The sequence below is a fragment of the Ornithorhynchus anatinus genome, chromosome 5 (genome assembly GCF_004115215.2).
Source record: "Ornithorhynchus anatinus isolate Pmale09 chromosome 5, mOrnAna1.pri.v4, whole genome shotgun sequence".
NCBI classification, from domain to species: domain Eukaryota; kingdom Metazoa; phylum Chordata; class Mammalia; order Monotremata; family Ornithorhynchidae; genus Ornithorhynchus; species Ornithorhynchus anatinus.
Window position 1 is genome coordinate 60,092,273 of NC_041732.1, and position 22,841 is coordinate 60,115,113.

Sequence of the window (22,841 nt, forward strand, 5' to 3'; positions counted from 1 at the left end):
AAATAAATTATAAGGAGGGGATCAAAGAGATGAACGTAAGTGCTGTTGGAGGTGGGGGTGAGTAACTAAGGGCTTCCCTCTCCTGTCAGGCTTCCCCCCCCCCTCAGCTCACCCCAACTTCTGTCCTAGGCCCAGAGGCTCAAGATGGCGGGGGGCGGGCGGTGTTTGGCCCCTTGAGTCATTGATTGAGCCCAGTGAAGGCCAGTTGCCTCCCCAAGCTAGCAGCCTGCTGATGTCGGGGGTCTGCCTTTCCCCTCCCTGCAGCCAGTGCTACAGGCTACCCCTCCCCGCTCTCTGTGTTCTCCGATCCACCCTTAGAGGGAAGGTGGAGGCGCCCAACCTTCACGTGCCTCTTGAATGCCACCTGGATGGCTTAGAGAAGCAGCGTGGCTCAGTGGAAAGAGCCCGGGCTGGGGAGTTAGAGGTCGTGGGTTCGAATCTTGCCTCTGCCACTTGTCAGCTGTGTGACTGGGGGCAAGTCACTTCACTTCTCTGGGCCTCAGTGACCTCATCTGTAAAATGGGGATTAACAGTGAGCGTCACGTGGGACAACTTGATTACCCTGTATCTACCCCAGCGCTTAGAACAGTGCTCTGCACATAGTAAGCGCTTAACAAAATATCAACATCATTCTCCCATCCCCAAGCACTTGGCGGTAACTGAGGTACCTCTTCTGCCCGCTTCCACTCTCTGCTCCCCGGCCCCTCTTCAGAGCCATTCCAGGCTGCTGGTTTTGGGTCCTGGGTTGGATTTCCCCCGACCCCCCAGCCTTCCACCTTCCCTGCAGTGTGACTGTGCCCGTTTCCTACCGCTCCTGGTGCGGGGAGGGTGGAGGGCGGCGCTCAGATCTGAGTCCCACTGAGTTCACCGTGCCCTTCTGCCCTTTATCCTCCCCTCCGTCCTCCCCTCCCCGCCCTAGGCTGAGATGGAAGAGCTCCGCGGCGGTGCAGGTGGCCAACGAGCCCATCCTCGAGTTCAAGCAGGGCAGCCCAGAGCGAGCCGCTCTACAGCAGGTACCCGGCCTCGGAGGTGGAGTGGGAGGGAGGAGACGGCAAGGGCCGTGGAGAGCCGGGGGCGGCGAGGAGCCGGGGCTGTGGGGAGCTGTGGGCGGCAAGGTGTGAGGGCAGCCAGAGACAGAGTATGGACCACAGGGACGGCAGGGAGCTGGGTTTTGGGGAACCGGGGCAAGGAGGAAACTGTGTCCAGAAAGGAGGTGGGGTCGGGAGCTGAGACAGGGTGGGAAGTGAGATCTTCCTGGCCTCTCGCCCCGAGTGTAGCCTTGGCGGTTGCTGATTGGCTCTGTTTGTCCCGCGGGAAGGAAGATTCCTTTCATTCCAGAGAGTTTCCTGCCTCATGAGTTCAACAAACAGGGGCCGCTCCTCATAAAGCGGGACCTCAGTCAGGGAAGTGACCTCTGCAGGTCATTCACTCCAATCCCCTGCCTCTAGGCAGAGAGCAGAGAAGCAGCATGGCCCCGTGGGGAGAGCACCGGCCTGGAGCTTAGAGGACATGGCTTCATTTATTCATTCATTCAATTGTATTGAGCGCTACTCTGTGCAGAGTAATCCTGGGTCTGCCAATTGCTTGCGGTGTGACCTTGGGCCAGCCCCTTCTGCGTGCATCAGTTTCCTCAACTGTAAAATGGGGGTTAAATAGCTGTTCTCCCTCCTACTTAGACTGAGCCCCATGTGAGACAGGGACTGTGTCTGAAGGGGAAGCAGCGTGGCTCAGTGGAAAGACCCCGGGCTTGGGAGTCAGAGGCCATGGGTCCTAATCCCGGCTCTGCCACTTGGCAGGTGTGTGACTGTGGGCAAGTCACTTCACTTCTCTGGGCCTCAGTTCCCTCATCTGTAAAATGGGGATGAGGACTGTGAGCCTCACGTGGGACAACCTGATTCCCCTGTATCTACCCCAGCGCTTAGAACAGTGCTCTGCACAAGGTAAGCGCTTAACAAATGCCAACATTATTATTAATTAACTTGAACCTACCCCGTGCTTGGAACAGTGTTTGACAAACATTAAACGCTTAACAAATACCATAAGGAGAAAAAAAAATTCACATTTCGAAGACCTTCCGAAGACTTCACCCCATCCCCGGGTGTCTGCACGGTCATTTAGACGTGCCCAAAGTCTGACAGTTCTTCCTTAGGGTTCACTGAATTTCCCTCTCTAATTAAAGCCACTGTGCTCTACTCCTGTAGCCTTTGTGATCTTAATGAACAACTGGCCAGGGCCAGCTGACTGTGTGTTTGGATTTGCCCTCTGTCGAGGCCTTTCCTTCTTTTAGACTGTCATCTCAGTTCCCCGTAGCCTGTGCTTCCCATCGTGGATGCTGTTCTTCTTTGCCAGTCTCCAGTCCTCCACGCTTTTTTTTTCCAAGGTATTTAAGCACTTCCTGCATAATAATGTTGGTATTTGTTAAGCGCTTACTATGTGCAGAGCACTGTTTTAAGTGCTGGGGAGGATACAAGGTGATCAGGTTTTCCCACGTGGGGCTCACAGTCTTAATCCCCATTTTACAGATGAGGTAACTGAGGCCCAGAGAAGTGAAGTGACTTGCCCACGGTCACACAGCTGACAAGTGGCAGAGCTGGGATTCGAACTGATGACCTCTGACTCCAAAGCCCGTGTTCTTTCCACTGAGCCACGCTGCTTCTCATAATTAACTTGAACCTGCACGCTAGTTACTCTACTAAGCACTGGGGTAGATAGAAGCTGATCAGGTTGGACACAGTCCTTTTACAGATGAGGTAACGGGCTCAGAGAAGTGAAGTGACTTTGCCCTAGTTCACCCTGCAGATGTGTGGCAGAGCCAGAATTAGAACCCAGGTCCTTCTGACTCCCTGGCCCATGCTTTGTCCACTGGGACATGCTGCTTCCCCTCTTAGGATACAGAGGCCAAAACTGGAACCAGAATTCCCTGGCCCGAGCTGAGTAGGGCAATAATAATAATAATGTTGGTGTTTGTTAAGCGCTTACTATGTGCCGAAGACTGTTCTAAGCGCTGGGGTAGACACAGGGTAATCAGGTTGTCCCACATAAGGCTCACAGTCGTAATCCCCATTTTCCAGATGAGGTAACTCAGGCACAGACTGACAGGCCCAAAGTCACAAAGCTGACAAGCGGTAGAGCTGGGATTTGAACCCATGACCTCTGACTCCCAAGCCCGTGCTCTTTCCACTGAGCCATGCTGCTTCTCAGTAGGGAAACCTGGTCCGGGTGGTATTCCTCCTCGTCCGCCTAGTTCCGTCCGACCCCGGTCGGAGCCCCCGGGTATCATGAGCCCCTCCCCTTCCGCCTAACTGTGCGGCTCCTCCTTTCCCCGCTCGTTCTCCCTTCAGCCTGGTGGCCAGTCACCGCCCCGACCCCCCAACAGGAAATGCCCTTGCCCCACATTTGCCCCATTCAGGTTGCTGCCTGGTTCCCCCGGGGGGGGGGGGGGGGGCAGAGATGAGGGTGGTCGGGAGGAAGGCAGAAGGCTGTGAGGAGGCAGGGCTGGGGAGGGAGGAGTTGGGGAGCTTCTTTCTCCCCTCACCCCGCCGAGCCAAGGTCTCTGGGTAGACCTGCGGGTACCTTGTGTAGAGGAAAGGCTGACATGGGCCTTTGGGGTTGGAAACTTTGGGCATAGGAGAAGGAATGTGGGTTAATGGTTACAGCGTGGACCTGCGAAACAGCAGGACATGGGTTCTGATCCTGGCTCTGCCACTTGCCTGCTGTGTGACTTAGGGCACTTCTCTGTGCCTCAGTTACCTTGTACAAAGGTAATAATAATAATGTTGATATTTGTTAAGCGTTTACTATGTGCAGAGCACTGTTCTAAGCACTGGGGTATACAGGGTAATCAGGTTGTCCCACGGTCTTAATCCCCATTTTGCAGATGAGGTAACTGAGGCCCAGAGAAGTTAAGTGACTTGCCCAAAGTCACACAGGTGACAAGCGGCAGAGCCGGGATTCGAACTTATGACCTCTGATTCCCAAGCCCGTGCTCTTCCCGCTGAGCCACGCTACTTCTCAATGGATCTCCGTAGGTTTAGGAGAGATTAACTAGCTGCATTAGGGTTAACAAATAAACAACGGCCCTTTGGCAGACGTGGAAGGTGAAGGCTTTGGCTGATCAGGTGTCAGAGTAGTTTGATGATAGAAAGCAGCTTTAGCTACCCCGACGCTTAGTACAGTGCTGGCATATAGTAAGCACTTAAATGCGTGGGGGAAAAAAATAGAATCGTGTGGCCACTGATGGTTTGCTATCGCTTTTTTGCTGCGATAGATGTCCTTGTGTCCCCCAGGGCCTGCTTGCCCCTCCAGCCCCTTCCAGTCATTTCTCTGGCAGAACTCTGGCCGGGCCCGAGGCCTAACCTCGTAGCACTGAGCCCTGGAGTGCTGGGCAAGACTCCAACTCAGGACCGCCAGGCTTGGGACTTGACCGCTCCTTCGGCCCCTCCGTGGATGAGGGCGGTTCCATTTCCGGGGCGGGGGGCTCCTACCGGTGACAGCTTATGCTCGTTCTCCAGGCCCTGAAAGATCTGAAAGGCAAGACGGAAGAAATCCCGTGTGTGGTTGGGGGTGAGGAGGTGTGGACTCCAGACGTGCGGTATCAACTGTCGGTGAGTATTGCTGCCCTCTCGGGCTGGCAGAAGGGGAAGGAAGGGCGTTGACACTTGTGAAAATGAGGGGGGGCCTAGGGCGGCTCTCGTTGAGCCTCCGGGTAACTGTCCGGCGGCACTGAAGGCGGCACACGCCAGTCGTTTGAGGGAGGAAGGGGCTTTCGCTTCATTTCTCCCCTGGCTCACAAAAGCCAAGCGTGGACCTAAGGAGACAGAAGACCTGGGTTCTAATCCCAACTCTGCCACTTGCCTGCGGTGTGACCTTCTCTGTGCCTCAGTTACCTCATCAGTGAAATGGAGATTAAAAGCCTCTTCTCCCTCTTACATAGTCCTTTGAGGGACAGGGATCTGCACATACCTATCTTCCCCAGCGCGTACTACAGTGTTTGTCAGTCAGTCATATTTATTGAGCGCTTACTGTGTGCAGAGAAGAGAAGCAGCGTGGCTCAGTGGAAAGAGCCCGGGCTTGGGAGTCACAGGTCATGGGTTCTAATCTCAGTTCTGCCACTTGTCAGCTGGGTGACCTTGGCCAAGTCACTTAACTTGTCTGTGCTTCAGTTCCCTCATCTGGAAAATGGGGAGGAAGACTGTGAACCCTACGTGGGACAGTCTGATGTATCTACCCCAGCACTTAGAACAGTGCTTGGCACATAGTAAGCGCTTAACAAATACCAACATTGTTAATATTATTATTACTAAGCCCTTGGGATAACAATATAACACACACGCATGCACATAGTAGGTGCTTAAAAAATATTTCAATCAAAAGCCTAGTAGGCAAGCAGGAGGTCTGACCCCTTCTCCTTCAGTGGCCATCCAAACATTCTGAATTTTCCCCCTCTACCACTCCCTGCCTTTGCCCAATCGACCGGTAGTATTTATTGAGTGCTGATTGTGTGCAGAGCACTGTACTAAGCCCTTGGGAGAATAGTAAAGTTGATAGATATGATTCCTGCCTTCAAGTAACTTACAGTCTTTGTTGCTGAGTATAAGCCTAGTCTGCTCATCCCAACATGTTTTATAATAATAATAAAAAAAATTGTGGTATTTGTTAAACACTTACTGTACGCCCTACACTATGGAAGATACAAGTGGGATTGGACTGGTTATCTCATATCTACCCCATTGCGTAGTACAGAGCCTGGCACATAGTAAATGCTTAGGAAATACCATTTTCTTTTTCCTTTTTTTTTTTGGAAAAGATAATCAGTTCAGACCCAGTCCTTGTTCCACACTGGGTTCACAATCGAAGTAAGAGGGAGAACCAGTCCTGAGTCCCCACTTTACAGTTGAGGAAACTGAGGCACAGAGCGGTTAAGTGACTTGCCAAGGTGACCCAGCAGGCAAGTGGCAGAGCCGGGATTAAAACCAGATCCGCTGACTCTCACGCCTATCCTCTTCCCACTAGGCCGTGCTGCTTACATACGAGGTACAAAGGTTTAGGTGAGATTAACTAGCTGCAGCAGGGTTAACAAATAAACAACGGGTCTTTGGCAGTTGTGGAAGGTGAAGGCTTTGGCTGATCAGGTGTCAGAGTAATTTGATGATAGAAAGCAGCTTTACCTGTCAAAATGATGTTTAGATGGACAGCTCTGAGCTGACACACGGTTGACAAGTTTTTATAGGCTTCGGGTCATTAATCTTAGACACCCACATACGTGGCATCAGATTGAAGAGCATTTATTGAATGCCTCCTCTGTGTGTTTGTGTGTATGTTTATGTGAATGTATATAGGGCACAATGCCAAGATGGGAAAAGTACTACAGAGAAGTCAGAAATGTGGTCCTTCTCTTCAAGTCCCTGCTCACAGTCTGCAGGGAAAGTAGTAGACCTAAGATGAAAAATATATCATAGTTAAGACCGAGGGTATCGATGTAAATAATATCCGTATGTGAATGAATGAGTCAGTAACATCCATTCCATTCATTCAGTCGTATCGATTGAGCGTTTACTGTGTGTGCGGAACAGACAGACAGATGCGTGTGTGTTGAGGTGTTTGGTGGGATAAGATGGCCAGGAAGGTGTTTGGGGGTTGGGAGGGTTAAGGAGAATTAACTGGCTACAGGAAGTGAGCTGTGGGGAGGAGGGTGTGGGCAGGACCGTCCTGAGACCCTGCTGGGGGATGGGAGCCTCTGGGTGTGTTGGAAGGGGAGACCGACGGGCAGGGAGGCTGAGTAGTGTCCTTGGGGGACAGAGCTGGCCGGGGGCTACACCAGGGCAAGGGGAGGGCTCGCTGAAGCAACAGCAGGTCTTTGGGAAAGGGGAAAGCCTCCGTCTCAAACGGGGGGTCCCGGGAGGATTCCTGGGGGCAGGGACCAGAGCCGCCGAGCTCTGAGCGGCAGCCGTTCGGTGGCTGTGGCAAACTGGGAGCCATGAGAAGGATGTCAACGGCATTTATCGTGCCCTACTGCGTGTGGGGCACTTTGCTAAGTGTTTGGGAGTGTAGGTGTTTGGGAGTCTAATGGGGGAGAAACGTGGACAGGCCAGACCCGTTGGGCCTGCCGTAACGAATTGCCCAATCCTATCGGGTCCGCCATAATGAATTGCCCAATCCCGACAGGTCTGCCGTGACTTGTAGTTGGGTCACTCTCCCTCTCCTAGACTTGGACTGCCATCAGGCAGTGGTAGAAACCCAACTGGTAGCTGGGGGAAAGAGCTGAGTTGGCTCCCAGGCCTTCTATGCACAGCTTACTTCCTCTTTCTCCACCCCGGCCTCCCCACAGCCTTCTAGAATTACTCTGCTGTGAGGACGGAGGTGAACCGTGGAGGGGTCTTGGGAGCTCAGGGAGTGGAGGTAGGAACATGGGATGAAAAGGCATCAGATTTATGATCTGGAGCTCAAGTTTCCCCAGCAGTTTCTCCCTCCATCTCAGATGTGCATTCATTCATTTAATCGTATTTATTGATTGCTTACTGTGTGCTCACTCAACCCACCTGTTCTCTTCCTTTCAGCCATTTAACCATGGGCACAGAGTGGCCAAGTACTGCTACGCGGACAAGGTCAGTGTGAATCCCAGATGTCTGCCCTGGGGCCTTGGGGGAAGTCCGTGCCGTATGGGCTCAGACGTCTAGCTCCCGGGTTGGGCGTGGGAGATGGACAGGATTGGTTCTGATTTCCTGTTTTGGCATCTGGGAGCGAGTGAGTCCATGGATATGGTTCCCTCTCCCTCTCTGCCTCTTTCTCCCTTTTCTGCCTTTCTTCCTCTCTTCCCCGTCTCCCCCTCTCTTTCTCCTCTGTCCCCCACCCTCTTTCTCTTCCTCTCTCCGTCACCCCAGGAGGAATCCCAGTGTGTGGTCTTTCCCCATCTGCCCAGGACTTAATCAACAAAGCGATCCAGGCTGCCCTGGCGGCACGGAAGGAGTGGGACTTGAAACCCATTTCAGATCGGGCCCAGATCTTCCTGAAAGCAGCTGATCTGTTGAGTGGTCCTCACAGGGCTGAAATTCTGGCCAAAACCATGATTGGGCAGGTAAGTACGTTTGACTGGAGAGAATGCCAGTCTTCTCTGATCCCAGACCCCTGACTATGACCCTAAGAGCCTAATGGAGGTAGCGAGAGCAGATCAGCATTACCACCACAGGGGACAAGCTCCAGAGAAGACTTATATCTCTTTCCTGTCCTTCTGTCTTTGTAGTGACATTACTTTCTGCTCTTCACTGGTGATCGTACAACATAAGTAGAATTTATGGCCTGCTTTGCAAAAGAGTCTTAAGTGGGTGGTGTATCCCTTTTCCAAAGATTTAGACCTCAAGGAGCTTGTGGTCCAGTAGGGGGATATGAGATGGACTTAGATATTCAGGAGAGCCCAGGAAAACACCCCGGAAGCAAAGAACCACACAGAATGATATGCTCTAGGGTCTGCCGGGTTGGTCAGATTGAATGAAGGCAGTGGACATAACAATCCATAACAATTCATGGAGGAGGAGAACTTTAAGTAAAAACTTGGAGATGGGATGGGACATACTTTGGTGAAGAGGAGCTTGTGCAGAGGGAGAAGAAGGCAGAATAGGATGGGGCGGGAAGGACTGAGGGAAGGGTCTGAAAACCTGATGGACAGTTGGAAGGAAGGAGCTATTTCAGTTTAGGAATAAGAGTGTGTATTAAACGCCTTCTGGGGGCAAGGCACTGAACCGGGTGTTGGGGAAAGAAATACTTGGGTGAGATTTAGGAGCGGCCCCCGGTCCCCCAAGGGGCTCACGATCTAGGAGTTAGGAGAGGAGGGGGTTGGTGACAGACTCATAAAGAAAGATCAATCAGTCATTTATTGAGTACTGACTGGGGGGCCGAGTGCTTTATTGAGTGCTTACTGGGTGCAAAGGACTGGACTAAGCACTTGGGAGAGTAAAACATAATAATAAACAGACACATTCCCTGCTCACAACGAGCAGTGTAGTCTCCCAAGCACTTAATACAGTGCTCTGCACACAGTAAGCACTCGCTATGATAGAGTGATGGGAGACTACGATATGACGGAGCTGGTAGGCGTGTGCCCTGTGCCCAAAGAACCTACAATATAGAGGTTGAAGCAGAAGCTTTGCGCCCAAAATTCTAAAGTCCAGGATGATTAGACTGTGAGTCCCATGTAGGACAGGGACTCTGTCCAAACTGATTATCTTATATCTTCCTCAGTGTTTAGAACAGTGTGTGGCACACAGGAAAAGCTTAACAAGTACCATACTACTATTACTACCAATAATAATTCTGATCAATGCAGCAGGATTTCTGACTCCTCTTGGATCAGCCCCATGATCACGGAAGTTGTAGGCTCAGTCACAGGAGAGGCCTTCCCTTCTTTCTCCCAGGGTCCGAGTGCTTTCCGGGCTAGAGCGGGGACTGCTGGAAGTTGTAGCGGCGCTGGGGAGGGGGGGGTTTGTTTTATAGTATTTGTTAAGCGTTTAATATGTGTCAAACACTCTTCTAAGTGCTGGGGTAGGTATAAGTGCGTTCATTCATTCAATTGAATTAGGTTGGACATGGTCCCTGTCCTGCAGAGGGCTCACAGACTAAGTAGGAGGGAGAACAGGTATTTAATCCTCATTTTACAGTTGAGGAAACTGAGGCTCAGAGAAGTTAAGCGACTTGCCCTAAATCAGACAGCAGGCAAGTGGCGGAGTCAGCATGAGAACTCAAATCCTCTGACTCTCGGGCCCATGCTTCAGAGAAGCCACGTGGCTTAGTGGAAAGAGCATGGGCTTGCGAGTCAGAGGACGTGGGTTCTTATCCCTGCTCTGTCACCTGTCTGCTCGGTGACCTTGGGCAAGCTACTGAACTTCTCTATGCCTCAGTTACCTCACCCATAAAATGGGGATTAAGACTGCGAGCCCCACGTGGGACAACCTGATTACCTTGTATCTACCCCATTGCTTAGAACAGTGCCTGGCACATAGTAAGCACTTAACAAATGCCATCATAATATTATTATTATTATGATTTTCCACTAGGCCACACTCCTTCCCTTGAGTAATGTACGTTCGGGATAAGGGCCTTTTGGAGAGCCCTAATATCCCCGGGGTCAGACATCCCGGTCTGATTCCATTTGACCGGTAGGCCGGTATTCCTCAGTGATGGACCTGGCCCTGCCAGCCGGGTGGGAATTCTCCCCCGCTGACTCCCTGTGACCAGCACTTTGGCTTCTGGTGCGTGTACATTCCAAGTGCTTAGTACAGTGCTCTGCACATAGTAAGCGCTCAATAAATACTATTGAATGAATGAATGAATGAGGAGGAGGAAGGGGAGACGCTGACGCTGCCCCATCCTGGCCCACCTCGCCCATCGCCCGTGGCCGAGAGAACCCCGAGCAGCTGATAATCACTGTGGTATTTGTTAAGCGCTTACTGTGTGCCAGGCCTCCCCCTCTCCCGTCCCATCCCCTCAGCACCGTACTCGTCCGCTCAACTGTATATATCTTCATTACCCTATTCATTTGGTTAATGAGATGTACATCACCCTGATTCTGTTTATTTGCTATTATTTTAATGAGATGTTCTTCCTCTCGACTCTATTTATTGCCATTGTTCTTGTCTGTCCGTCTCCCCCGATTAGACTGTAAGCCCGTCAAAGGGCAGGGACTGTATCTGTTACCGATTTGTACATTCCAAGCGCTTAGTGCAGTGCTCTGTACATAGTAAGCGCTCAGTAAATACTATTGAATGAATGAATACTAAGCTAGAGTTGACTGACAGTCCAGAGCACTGGGGGCGGCGGGGGAGACGTGCCCTTTCATCTCCCCCGATCCCACCTCATTTCCCATTTCCAGGGCAAAACCGTCATCCAGGCGGAGATCGATGCCGCCGCCGAGCTGATCGACTTCTTCCGTTTCAACGCCAAGTTTGCCATGGAGCTGGAGAGCGAGCAGCCCCTCAGTGTCCCCCCAAGCACCAACAGCGTGGTGTACCGGGGGTTGGAGGTAGCCTGGCCTGGCCCGGCGGCCGGGGGGGTGGGAGGGGCTCGGACCGGGCTGAGCGGCGATGGTGGGGGCTCCCTCTCTTCCTTTCCTCTTCTTTCCCAGGGCTTCGTGGCAGCTGTTTCTCCCTTCAACTTCACCGCTATTGGCGGTAACCTGGCCGGAGCCCCAGCCTTGATGGTGAGTGTGTCCGGAGCGCCGAGGCTTCTAGCCTCTCTGTCGGGCAGTCATTCAGTCAATCAGTGGCGTTTAGTAAGCGCTCAAAAAGTACGATTGAATGTACTAAGTGCTTGGGAATGTATAGTACAACAGAGCGGGTAGACAGGTTCCCCTTCCACAGTGGGCTTAGGTTCTGGGGGGAGACCGATATTAATATAAACAAACAATTGATATTATAGAATTTATAGATAGGTACGTAAGTGCTGTGGGGTTGAGGGTGGCGTGAATACCAGGTGCTCAAAGGTCACAGAGCCAAGTTCGTAGATGCCGCAGAAGAGAAAGCTGGGGAAAAAGCAGCGTGGCTCAGTGGAAAGAGCACGGGCTTGGGAGTCAGAGGTCATGAGTTTGAATCCCGGCTCTGCCACTTGTCAGCTGGGTGACTGTGGGCAAGTCACTTCACTTCTCTGTGCCTCAGTTACCTCATCTGTAAAATGGGGATGAAGACCGGGAGCCTCACGTGGGACAACCTCATTCCCCTGTATCTACCCCAGCACTTAGAACGGTGCTCTGCACATAGCGCTTAACAAATACCAACATTATTATTATTATTATTATTATTATTATTATTGTTAATCGGGGAAGGCCTCTTGGAAGAGATGTGAATAATAACTGGTATTGGTTAAGCGCTTACTCTGTCCAGACAGCCTTGCCTGGAGTCACTTGCCCACTTTCTCCTCCCTCTTTTTTCTAATTAACGGTAATTAAGTCACCTCTCAGGGTGGCACCTGGAGGGTTTCCAGTACTCTACCAGTCTCGACTACAGGAGGGAGAGTCAAGCAGAGGCATATCCATTCCAGTCCTAGGTTGGGCAATAGCTAGCGGGTGCAAGACAATCTGCTACAAGTTAAAACTCACCTCTGCCGGGCGGCATTAACATGGGAGAGAGTCGAGAGTGGAGACTCAGGTTAACTGCGTGGAAGGAGGCGATGGTAAACCGCTTCCGTACTTTGACCAAGAAAACTCTGTGGATCCGCTACCAGAAAGATTGCGGACGGAGGTGGGGCGTTCGGGGAGAGATGTGTCCGTGGCGTCGCTATGGGTCGGACACGACTCGACATCGTAAAACAATTTCTCAAGTGCTTACTGTGTGCCAGGCGTTTACTAAGCACCGTAGTAGATGCAAGATAGGTTAGACACGATCCCCTTCCCATTTGGGGCTCACGGTCCAAGTCAGAGGGAGGGGCATTTTATCTCCATTTTACAGAGGCGGTAACTGAGGCATAGACAAGTGAAGCGACTTGCCCAGGTCCACAAAGCAAGCAAGTGGCGGAGCTGGGATTAGAACCCAGGTCCTCTGACTCCCAGGCCCATTCTCTTTCCACCAGGCCGTGTTGCTTTCTTCCTTTCTTCCCCTCCCAAGGGAAGGACAGGCAGCGTGGCTTAGTGGAAAGAGCATGAATTTGGGAGTCACAGGATGTGAGTTCTAGTCCCGACTCCGCCACTTATCTGCTGTGTGACCTTGGGTAAGTCACTTGACTTCTCCGTGCCTCAATTCCCTCATCTGTAAAATAGGGATTAAGACTGCGAGCCTCACGTAGGACAATCTGATTATCCTATATCTACCCCAGTGCTTAGAACAGTGCTTGGCACATAGTAAGGGCTTAACAAGCATGATATTATTATTATTAGAGAAGCAGCATGGCTCAGTGGAAAGAGCCCGGGCTTGGGAGTCAGAGATCATGGGTTCGAATCCCGGCTCTGCCACTTGTCAGCTGTGTGACTGTGGGCAAGTCCCTTAACTTCTCTGTGCCTCAGTTCCCTCATCTGTAAAATGGGGATCAACTGTGAGTCTCACGTGGGACAACCTGATGACCCTGTATCTACCCCAGTGCTTAGAACAGTGCTCTGCGCATAGTAAGCGCTTAACAAATACCAACATTAGTAGTAGTAGTAGTAGTAGTAGTAGTAAAGCACTCTTCAGGATGATGGCTTTTTTTGCCACCAATTTGCTAGCTTGGCTTGGGCTTCCCAGCAACATCCAAGATACTGGGAAGCAGGAAGTGACATAAGTATCCAAGAAAAGGACAGTGGACAACAAAGACCGTAAGACCCCAGTGCTTGAGAGCAAGATCAGAGAGGAGGGTTTATTGATTACCCACTGGCTTCAATGTTCTGTCCTAAGCGCTTGGGAAAGGACAACACAAAGAAAGGAGGTGGCCCCTGCCCCCAAGGAGCTTCCATTTTGATGGGAGAGACAGACGTAGAAATGTTTATAAATAGAATAATCAAAATAAATACTTGAATATGCAGTTGCACGAACATATATATATATATATAAAGAACCGAGGCTAGACTGTCTCTGTTACCGATTTGTCCATTCCAAGCGCTTAGTACAGTGCTCTGCACGTAGTAAGCGCTCAATAAATACTATTGAATGAATGGAGGTCTGCCCAGTTTGAGGTGTTGGGAGTTAGTCGGGGAAGGCTTGATGGAGGAAGTGGGGATTTCAGGAGGGTTTAGACTACATGGAAAGCTGTTGTCTGTCGCTTATGGGGTGGGAGCGATTTTTCAGGCCGGGGAACCGTGTGAGCGAGGAGATAGAGAAGGGAGGGTCGAGAGCGGGGTACAGCTATTAGAAGGCACTCGGGAAATTCCAGTCAATCGGTCACTCAGTGATTGATAAAGTCAGGGCCGAGGGTCTGATGCCAACAGCCGGATGTCCTCCGGGCGCCCAGCCCTCGTGTGGACAGCTGCCCCTCGAGGGAGCTGAGTAATAATAATGTTGGTATTTGATAAGCGCTTACCATGTGCAGAGCACTGTTCTAAGCGCTGGGGTAGATAAAGGGTCATCGGGTTGTCCCACGTGAGGCTCACAGATAAATCCCCATTTTACGGATGAGGTCACCGAGGCACAGAGAAGTGAAGTGACTTGCCTACAGTCACACAGCTGCCAAGTGGCAGAGCTGGGATTAATAATAATACCAGTAATAATAACTGGGGTATTTAAATGCTTACTGTGTTCCAGGCATTGTACTGAGCGCTGGGGTGGATGCAGACAAATCAGGTTGGAAATAGTCCCTGTCCCACATGGGGCTCCCAGTCTCAAGTCCCATTTTACAGATGAGATAACTGAGGCCCCGAGAAGTAGAGTGACTTACTCAGAGTCACACGGCAGACAAGTGTCAGAGCTGAGATTAGAATCCACGACTTCCTGACTCCCAGGCCCGTGCGCTGTCCGCTACGCCGGCCGCTTTGTGTTTTCCTGGCCGTGGCTCTGAAAAGCTACAGCTCGTCCTCTGTCGGGAAGCACACCAAGGTTTCCCTGGCCTGGGAATCGGGTCTGCCCCAGGGTGAGGGTGGTGGTGGCAGGAAATGGGCATAGGGGTGGATAGAGGGCAGGAATTTCTTTCTGGCCTAGAGGCCTCATCTCAACTCCTCCCCACCCCGGAGGGAGCCATCGATACATCCACCTCAGTCTCCCGAGGTCTCGCTCTCCCCTTGTCCTTGGGCCCGGGGGTCCAGGAAGGGGATGATTCGGGGTCCAGGAAAGGGGTGATTCGGGGGCCCCCCCCCTCAGGGGCCTGGGATCAAAGCCAGGAAGTAGGCTGGGACTCTCTGCCCCGGGGCGTGGGGCAGGAAGGAGCACCTCGGGAATTAGTGTCTGGAACCTTGATGAGCACAGTTCTTCTGGAGGATTAGCCTTCCTTCTTTCGCATGCCTGGGTGTCACCAGGATTAGCGAGGTGGGGAGGGGGTGGCGAAGGTGGGAAGGAGGCTTTCCTGGAGGCTTGGGACTAGGCGCCCTCTCTCCTGGCCCCGGCAGCGACTGCGCCCAGATTTCACACTGACGTTTTGAAGCAGTGCTGAACCGTGAAGCCTGTGGGAATGGGGGGAGCTCAGGGAGAGGGGCGGGTGGGAAGAAGCCCAAGTTGGGAGGGGCACAATTTTCAGTCCTCTGCTCTGTTTTCTTTCCTCCCCTGGGAAGGGGTCCGTCTACTCGTAGAGAAGCAGCATGGAGTAGTGGATAGAGCCCGGGCCTAGGAGTCAAGAGGTCATAGGTTCTAATCCCGGCTCCTCCACTTGTCTGCTGTGTGACCCTGGGAATATCACTTCACTTCTCTGTGCCTCAGTTACCTCATTTGTAAAATGGGATCGAGACTGTGAACCCCACATGGGACAGAGACGGTGTCCATCTTAATTTGCTCGTATCCATCCCAGCATTTCCAACAGTGCCTGGCACGTAGTGAGCGCTTAACAAATGCCATCATCATTATTATTACTCTAGTAGTACAGTAGTCCCTCTGGGGTGAGAGTAGGCCTTTTTACGGTTCTAAGCACTGTTCTAAACACTGAGGTTGGCACAAGTTAATTAGGTTGGACACAGTCCCTGTCCCACATGGGCTCACAGCCTTTAAGCGGGAGGGAGAATAGGTATCTCCCTTTTACCGTTGAGGAAAATGTGGCACACGGAAGTGCCCAAGGTCACACAGCAAGTAAATGGCACAGCCGGGATTAGAACCCAGGTCCTTCTGACTTCCGGGCCTGTGCTCTCTTCACCAGGTCACGCCGTTTCCCGGCAGGATCTCTGGCCTCAAATGTTCCTAGTTCCCAGAAGCCCAGGCCGGGACCAACAGGGACTGACCGATAGGATTGTTGGGCTTGGTAATTTTGAGAGGTAGATGAGTCTGTGGGTCACACCCGCTGGGGAGCCAGGAAATTTGTGGTCTTTGTGGTTCCCAGTCTCTGCTCACTTGAGTCCTTTAGCGAGACCCTTCCTTTTCCTAAGCCTCAGTTGCTCCACCTGGAAAATGGGAGAATCAGGCAGATATCCCAAGAGTATATGAAGGTCAACACCGATGTGCTCCCAGCTATTTCGAGTCCTTTGGGGAGTGAGTCCAGGGAGAGGGAATCAATCATTCAATGGTATTTATTGAGCACTTTGTGCAGAGCACTGTACTAAGCACTGGGGAGAATACAATATGCCGCAGTTGATAGATGCGTTCCGTGCAGCAGGGAAGGGGTTGGTTTACAGAAAAGCCGCGTGCTTTACTGGAAAAGGTACAGGACTGGAAGTCAGGAGTCCTGGGTTCTAATCCCGGCTCCACCACTTGCTTTTTGTGTGACTTCAGTTTTCTCATCTGAGACGTTCTCCCTCCCCTTTAGACTGTGAACTCCAAGCAGGTCAGAGACTGTCCCCGGTCTGACTGTATTATATCTGTATCCCCATGTTTAGCCCAGTAAGTTACTATTTGACACATAGTAAGTGTTAAATAAATACCATAGTTGTTATTTTTATTTTTAGAGGGTCATGTAATAATAATAATAATGTTGGTATTTGTTAAGCGCTTAGTATGTGCCGAGCACTGTTCTAAGCGCTGGGGTAGACACAGGGGAATCGGGATGTCCCACGTGGGGCTCCCAGTCTTAATCCCCATTTTACAGATGAGGTAACTGAGGCCCAGAGAAGTGAAGTGACTCGCCCACAGTCACACAGCTGACAAGTGGCAGAGCCGGGATTCGAACTCATGACCTCTGACTCCAAAGCCCGTGCTCTTTCCACTGAGCCACGCCGCTTGTCCAATACTCTGATCTGGGCATTAGCCAGGCAGCTGGAAGAGACTGACAAAGCCCAGGGAGAGCTTGGAAGCTACTATCTACCCCCGTGCTTAGTACGGCGCCTGGCACGTCGTAAGCACTTAATAAATATCAAAAAAAAAAAAAAGAGGGCTGGTAACTAGCAGTCTCGAGGCTCAGCTCACCAGCCATCTTCAGGAAGAAGGTTTTGGGGAGGGACTTGAGAGAGATGGTTTATGGGAGGGAGTAGAGTCCAGAGAAGGCAGACTGAAACGTTACAGAATCAGAAATAGGCAAAGGGGAGGATGACTTGGCTCAGGTGGGATTAGGAGCCAAGGATCTGGAAACCAAGCGAGGGTTCCTCTCGCCTTAGGGGAACGTGGTGTTGTGGAAGCCCAGCGACACAGCCATGCTGGCTAACTACTGTGTGTATCGGGTCCTCCGGGAGGCTGGCCTCCCGCCCGACGTCGTCCAGTTCGTCCCCGCCGAGGGCCCCGTCTTCGGAGACGCCGTCACCAGCTCGGAGCACTTCTGCGGCCTCAACTTCACCGGCAGCGTACCGTAAGCTGGCGGGGAGCAGATCGGGGTGGCTGACGGGGAAGGGGGAGGGATTACTGGGAGAGGGCGGCTGGAGGGGGCACCAACATCAAAACCCGGCTTCCTTTACCCGCCGGACTCGTGGGCGGGGCACGGTAAAAGCGGGTGAATTGAAAGCCCGGCGTGGGCAGGGATCGTCTCTCTTTATTGCCGAATTGTACATGCCAAGCGCTTAGTGCGGTGCTCTGCACACAGTGAGCGCTCAATAAATACGATCGAATGAATGATGGATGCCGTCCCTCTTCTGGGCCGCTTCTGGGCCAAACCAGGAAGTTGGTTGGGTCTGTTGTAAAGGTTCTGCCTGTGGCTAGATTACCACAGTTTCCTGGGGGCTAGAGTTGCTGGGCGGGGAGTTGACGCAGTGTGGTAACACTCTTAGTCTGTGAGCCCCCCACCCCGCAAGAGACAGGGACTGTGTCTAATTCACACCTGCGAATTGTCTCCCAGGGCTTACCACAGTGCTCTGCACACTGTAAGAGCTTAATACATACCTACTACTTCTACAGCTGCTACTATTACAAGCAGTGTGGCACAGACCTGGGAGTCAGAGGACCAGGGTTTCTAATCCCTGTTCCGCCACATGTCTGCTTTGTGACCTTGGGCTAGTCATTTCACTTCCTCTGCGCCTCAGTTCCCTCATCTGTAAAATGGGGATTAAGACTATGAGCAAACAGCGTGGCTCAGTGGAAGGAGCTCGGGTTTAGGAGTCAGAGGTCATGGGTTCTAATCCCGGCTCCGCCACCTATCAGCTGTGTGACTTTGGGCAGTGACCTCATCTGTAAAAATGGGGATTTAAAAATGTGAGCCCCACATGGGACAATCTGATTACCCTGTATCTACCCCAGCGCTTAGAACAGTGCTCTGCACATAGTAAGCGCTTAACAAATACCATAATTACTATTAATTATTGCCTTCTCTTTCCCTACTGAGAGCTCACCTCCTCCAAGAGGCCTTCCCAAACTGAGGTTCCCCTTTTCCCTCTGCTCCCTCTTTGCCCCCCACCTTCGCCTCCCCTCAGCTAAGCCCCCTTTCCCCCCTTTCCCTCTGCTCCTCCCCCTCTCCCTTCCCCTCTCCTCAGCACTGTGCTCATTTGTATATATTGTAATTTATTTATTTTGTTAATCAGGTGTCCATCCCCTTGATTCTATTTATTGTGATTAAGTTGTCTTGTTTTTGTCCGTCTGTCTCCCCCGATTAGACTGTAAGCCTGTCAGTGGGCAGGGATTGTCTCTATCTGTTGCCGAATTGTACATTCCAAGCGCTTAGTACGGTGCTCTGCACATAGGAAGCGCTCAACAAATACTGTTGAATGAATGAATAAAATGGGGATTAAGACTGTGAGCCTCACATGGGACAACCTGATTGCCCTGTATCTACCCCAGTGCTTAGATCAGTGCTCAGCACGTAGTAAGCACTTAAAAAATACCAACATTATTATTATTGTTATTATTATGTGGGGCAGGGTCCATGTCCGACCTGATTACCTTGTATCTACCCCACGCTTAGGAGAGTGCTTGGCATGTAGTAAGCACTTAACAAATACCATAATTATTATTACTATTATTACTCCTGTAACTACCAGTGGTCTTAGCAGACCGTAAGTTCCTCATAAGTGAAGGATGACCAGGCCTAGAAGATGCAGCTTCAGGAGACTGGGACAAGGCGGGGTGCTCAAGGAATCGATGGAATAAATTGATGGTGACGGTCCAGGCCACGACACTCCCTGCCTCTTGGGCCGATATCAGATGTCTCAGAGTACGGTGCTAAGCGCTTAGTACAGTGCTTTGCCCACAGTAAGCACTCAGTAAATATGATTGAATGAATGTGCCATCTTTGGGCAACATCTAGGGTTATCCTTTTCAGGTCGGCATGGGGGTGCTGGGACGGTGTCGCCTCTCCCTTCCCGTATCCCTCCCCGCCACTGGCGATCCCTTCTGGCCGAGAGCCAGTTGGGAGTTGGGCCCGGGCTGATGGGATGACTGGTTGGGGTCGGGACTGATGATTCCTCGTTTTGGTTCCTGTACCAAGCCCTCTGGGCAGGACCAGCCTCTGAGCAGGGTATGGGGCGAAACCACCCAGGTCTCAGGCTGGTTGATTCCTATTTTGGAGCCTGTGACTTGAGAACTTCCTCCTTCCTCCCTTCCCTCACCAGTGGGTGTGATGGAACTGGTGGGCTTTTCCTCCTCTCTCTCATCCCCCCCACAGCCACTTCTTCCTCCGCTGAAAGTTACAGAGCCTCTCCTCAGGATCCTCAGCTCTTAGTTTGACTCTTTAGCTCCAGGAATCTGCCGACTTTCTGGGATCAGGGGACGCAGAGCTGTACCGGCACCTCTATGGGGGTGGACTAACCCTTGAGCTCAGAGCCACAGCGGGATAGACTGAATGACCTTGGACGGCCTTTGTAGGAGAAAAACTCAATGGTGTGGGACCCCAAAGATGCCCGTCATTTGACTTGGACTTGGCACTCATTCATTCAATAGTATTTATTGAGCGCTTACTATGTGCAGAGCACTGTACTAAGCGCTTGGAATGTACAGTTCGGCAACAAATTGTATATTCGTTGTGCACTCATGCTATATGGGATCCAACTGGCATCACCAGGACCAATGTTTTGATAACTGGCACATGTTTTGATAAGGTGATAAGGGCAGGGAATGTCTGTTATATTGTACTCTGCAAGGCGCTTAATATAGTGCCGTGCACACAGTAAACGCTCAATAAATACAATTGACTGACCACTGTAGCGTGAAGTCATTTTCAGCAGTTTTCTCTCCCATCTCCCCTGCCATATCCTGCCCGGGGCCAGGTTTTATCTGCCAGCTGGCCTCCGTGCCCGAGCCAGTTAGTTTGCAAAACTCCCGGCGTTTGGCACAACTGCTGAGGGATGTTGTTTTCCCCAAGGGTCCCCCGTTCCCCCGGCGAGGGGCTCGTCTCCCCGAGGACACCAGCCTATTAAAGTTGGTGCCATGCAGGGAAGGCTTCTGCCATGCTTTGATGAGCATCGTGGCTGAAAGGTAGGGAACTCATAAATTAGTATTAGCCACTGTGCCGCCTGGTAGGAGTTGATTAGCATTTTTATTGTTTTGCGGTACAGGGGTTTGTCACACTCCAAGCCCAGGGTTGGGGAGAAACAAAGGACTCGGGTAACAGTTTCAGGACTCCGGTGCTCTACTTTGTGTCTTCCCCCGCTCTGTGTCTCAGCCCGTCCCCTATCTCGCCCTCACCCCGTCGTGCTTCCCCTATCTCTCCTCAGCCTCCCCTTGTGGGATGGAGCGAGGCTGGCGGGGGGGGGGCTGGAACAGCTCTCGCTTCTGACCCCCTCCCTGCCTCTGCCCTCTGCCAACCCCCCTCCTAGCTGCCAGCCAGGCCATCCACCTTCCCCGTCTTATTTCAGGACCTTCAAGCGGCTCTGGAAGCAGGTGGCGGAGAACCTGGACCGTTACCGCACCTTCCCACGCCTGGCGGGAGGTAAGGGCCTCCATCTCTGGAATGCCTCGGACTCTGAGGGGCAAGGATTTGGGCATTTCTTTCTCTTTCTCTCGACCTCCCCTCTGCGAGTTTGAATTACTCTTCCAGCTCTTCCTCCTCATTCCTCTCCCCTCACTTGTTTAAAGACCCGAGGTTATTTCAGTGTCATCAGAATTGAGAACTCGGGACTTAGGTATAAATGGGAAGTAAAATTGTGGTATCTGTTAAACACTTACCATGTGCCAAGCACTGGACTAAGTGCTGAGGTAGGTGCAAGATAATCAGGTCCCACATGGGGCTCACTGTCTAAATAGGAGGGAGAACAGGTATTGAATCCCCATTTTCCTGATGAGGGAACTGAGGTCCAGAGAAGTTAAGTGGTTTGCCCAAAGGTACGGCGGTGACAAGTGGTGGATCCAGGATTGGAACCCGGGTCTTTGGACTCCCAGGCCAGTGGCTCTTTCTACTAGACCCCAGTGCTTCCCGGGGGGGGGGGCCCTGAGGGGTAGCTGCTGCCTCAGTTGACCTAGCTGGAGCTGCTGGGTGAGGATTCACCTTGCTCATGGAGCTGCCCGGCCAATTTGGGGACCCGCCCAACTCCAGTGTTATCTTGAGGCAGACTGAGGGCTTCTGGGATACTTGGCCGGAGAGGAGAGATCATTTCCCTGAGTGTCAATCTTGGCCAGACTCCCAGAAGCAGATTTGGTGACTCTTGTATAGGAAACACGGTGTTGGCTCTCCGTATTCCCCCCTCCCTCCCTTAAGAGTGCTGAGGTCTGTGGGGAAGTCGGTTCTGGGTGGGCAGCCATCTTGGTGCCCACCTCTGGGACCTGGTGAATCTTGGTTGTGGCTACCCCCAGCTGGGCAGTACCACTGCCTGACCGGACCCAGGTCCTTCTGACTCCCAGCCCGGGGCTCTCTCCATTAGATCGTTCTTGCCTTGTGTCAGGTGCTGAGGTTGATAGAAGACACGGCCCCTGGCTCATTCAGGGCTCCCAGACCCCTCAGGGAGGGAGAGTGGACACTGGATCCCCATTCTACAGATGAGGAATCTGAGGCAAAGAGAAGTAATAATAATGTTGGTATTTGTTAAGCGCTTACTATGTGCAGAGCACTGTTCTAAGCGCTGGGGGAGCTACGGGGTAATCGGGTCGTCCCCCGTGAGGCTCACAGTGAATCCCCATTTTCCAGAGGAGGTAACTGAGGCCCAGAGAAGTGAAGTGACTTGCCCGCAGTCACACAGCTGACGAGTGGCAGAGCCGGGAGTCGAACCCATGACCTCTGACTCCCAAGCCCGGGCTCTTTCCACTGAGCCACACTGCTTTGAAATGATTTGCCCAAAGCCCTGGAGCAGGCAAGTGCCAGCCACCTGGGGAGGCAGCGTGGCCTAATGGAAACCGCTCGGGCCTGGCAGACAGGAGATCTGGGTTCGAATGCCGGCTCTGCCACTTGCCTGCTGTGTGACCTCGGGCAAGTCACTTCACTTCTTCTGTACTTCATTTCCCTCACCTGTAAACTGGGGGTAAGGTATCTGATCTCCCTCCCCCGTAGACCGAAAACCCGTTGTGGGACAAGGTTTGTATCTGATCTGCTTGTGTTATATTACCCCTGTGCTTTGCAAATACTAAGTGCTTAACAAATACTATATTCATTATTATTATTAGGCAGAGTATCGAGAAGCAGCGTGGCTCAGTGGAAAGAGCACGGGCTTTGGAGTCAGAGGTCATGAGTTCGAATCCCAGCTCTGCCACTTGTCAGCTGTGTGACCGTGGGCAAGTCACTTCACTTCTCTGTGCCTCAGTTCCCTCGTCTGTAAAATGGGGATTAAGACTGTGAGCCCCACGTGGGACATCCCGATTCCCCTGTGTCTACCCCAGTGCTTAGAACAGTGCTCGGGACATAGTAAGCGCTTAACAAATACCAACATTATTATTTATTACAACTCAGGTCTCCTGACTTCCAGTCTCTTTCCGACAGTCCACGCTGCTTCCCAGAGTGATTGGTAATCAGATTTCCTTCCAAACCAGGCGATAATT

The 22,841-nt window shown here is 52.0% G+C and overlaps 1 protein-coding gene and 1 non-coding gene across 3 annotated transcripts in view; both read left to right on the forward strand.

The window, feature by feature from the left end:
• The window catches only part of ALDH4A1 (aldehyde dehydrogenase 4 family member A1), a 58,087-nt gene that overhangs the window by 22,279 nt on the left and 12,967 nt on the right, over positions 1–22,841 (forward strand). For both annotated transcript variants that reach the window (XM_029065389.1, XM_029065388.2), the window contains exons 2-9: positions 920–1,013; positions 4,512–4,604; positions 7,557–7,604; positions 7,919–8,074; positions 10,862–11,011; positions 11,114–11,188; positions 17,114–17,301; positions 20,732–20,805. In XM_029065389.1, the coding sequence (XP_028921222.1) occupies positions 920–1,013; positions 4,512–4,604; positions 7,557–7,604; positions 7,919–8,074; positions 10,862–11,011; positions 11,114–11,188; positions 17,114–17,301; positions 20,732–20,805 (878 nt within the window). The remainder of the gene's footprint in view (positions 1–919; positions 1,014–4,511; positions 4,605–7,556; positions 7,605–7,918; positions 8,075–10,861; positions 11,012–11,113; positions 11,189–17,113; positions 17,302–20,731; positions 20,806–22,841) is intronic.
• On the forward strand, positions 11,935–12,072 carry LOC114812564. Its single transcript, XR_003760215.1, has one exon. It is a non-coding gene; the product is annotated as a small nucleolar RNA SNORA7 (small nucleolar RNA).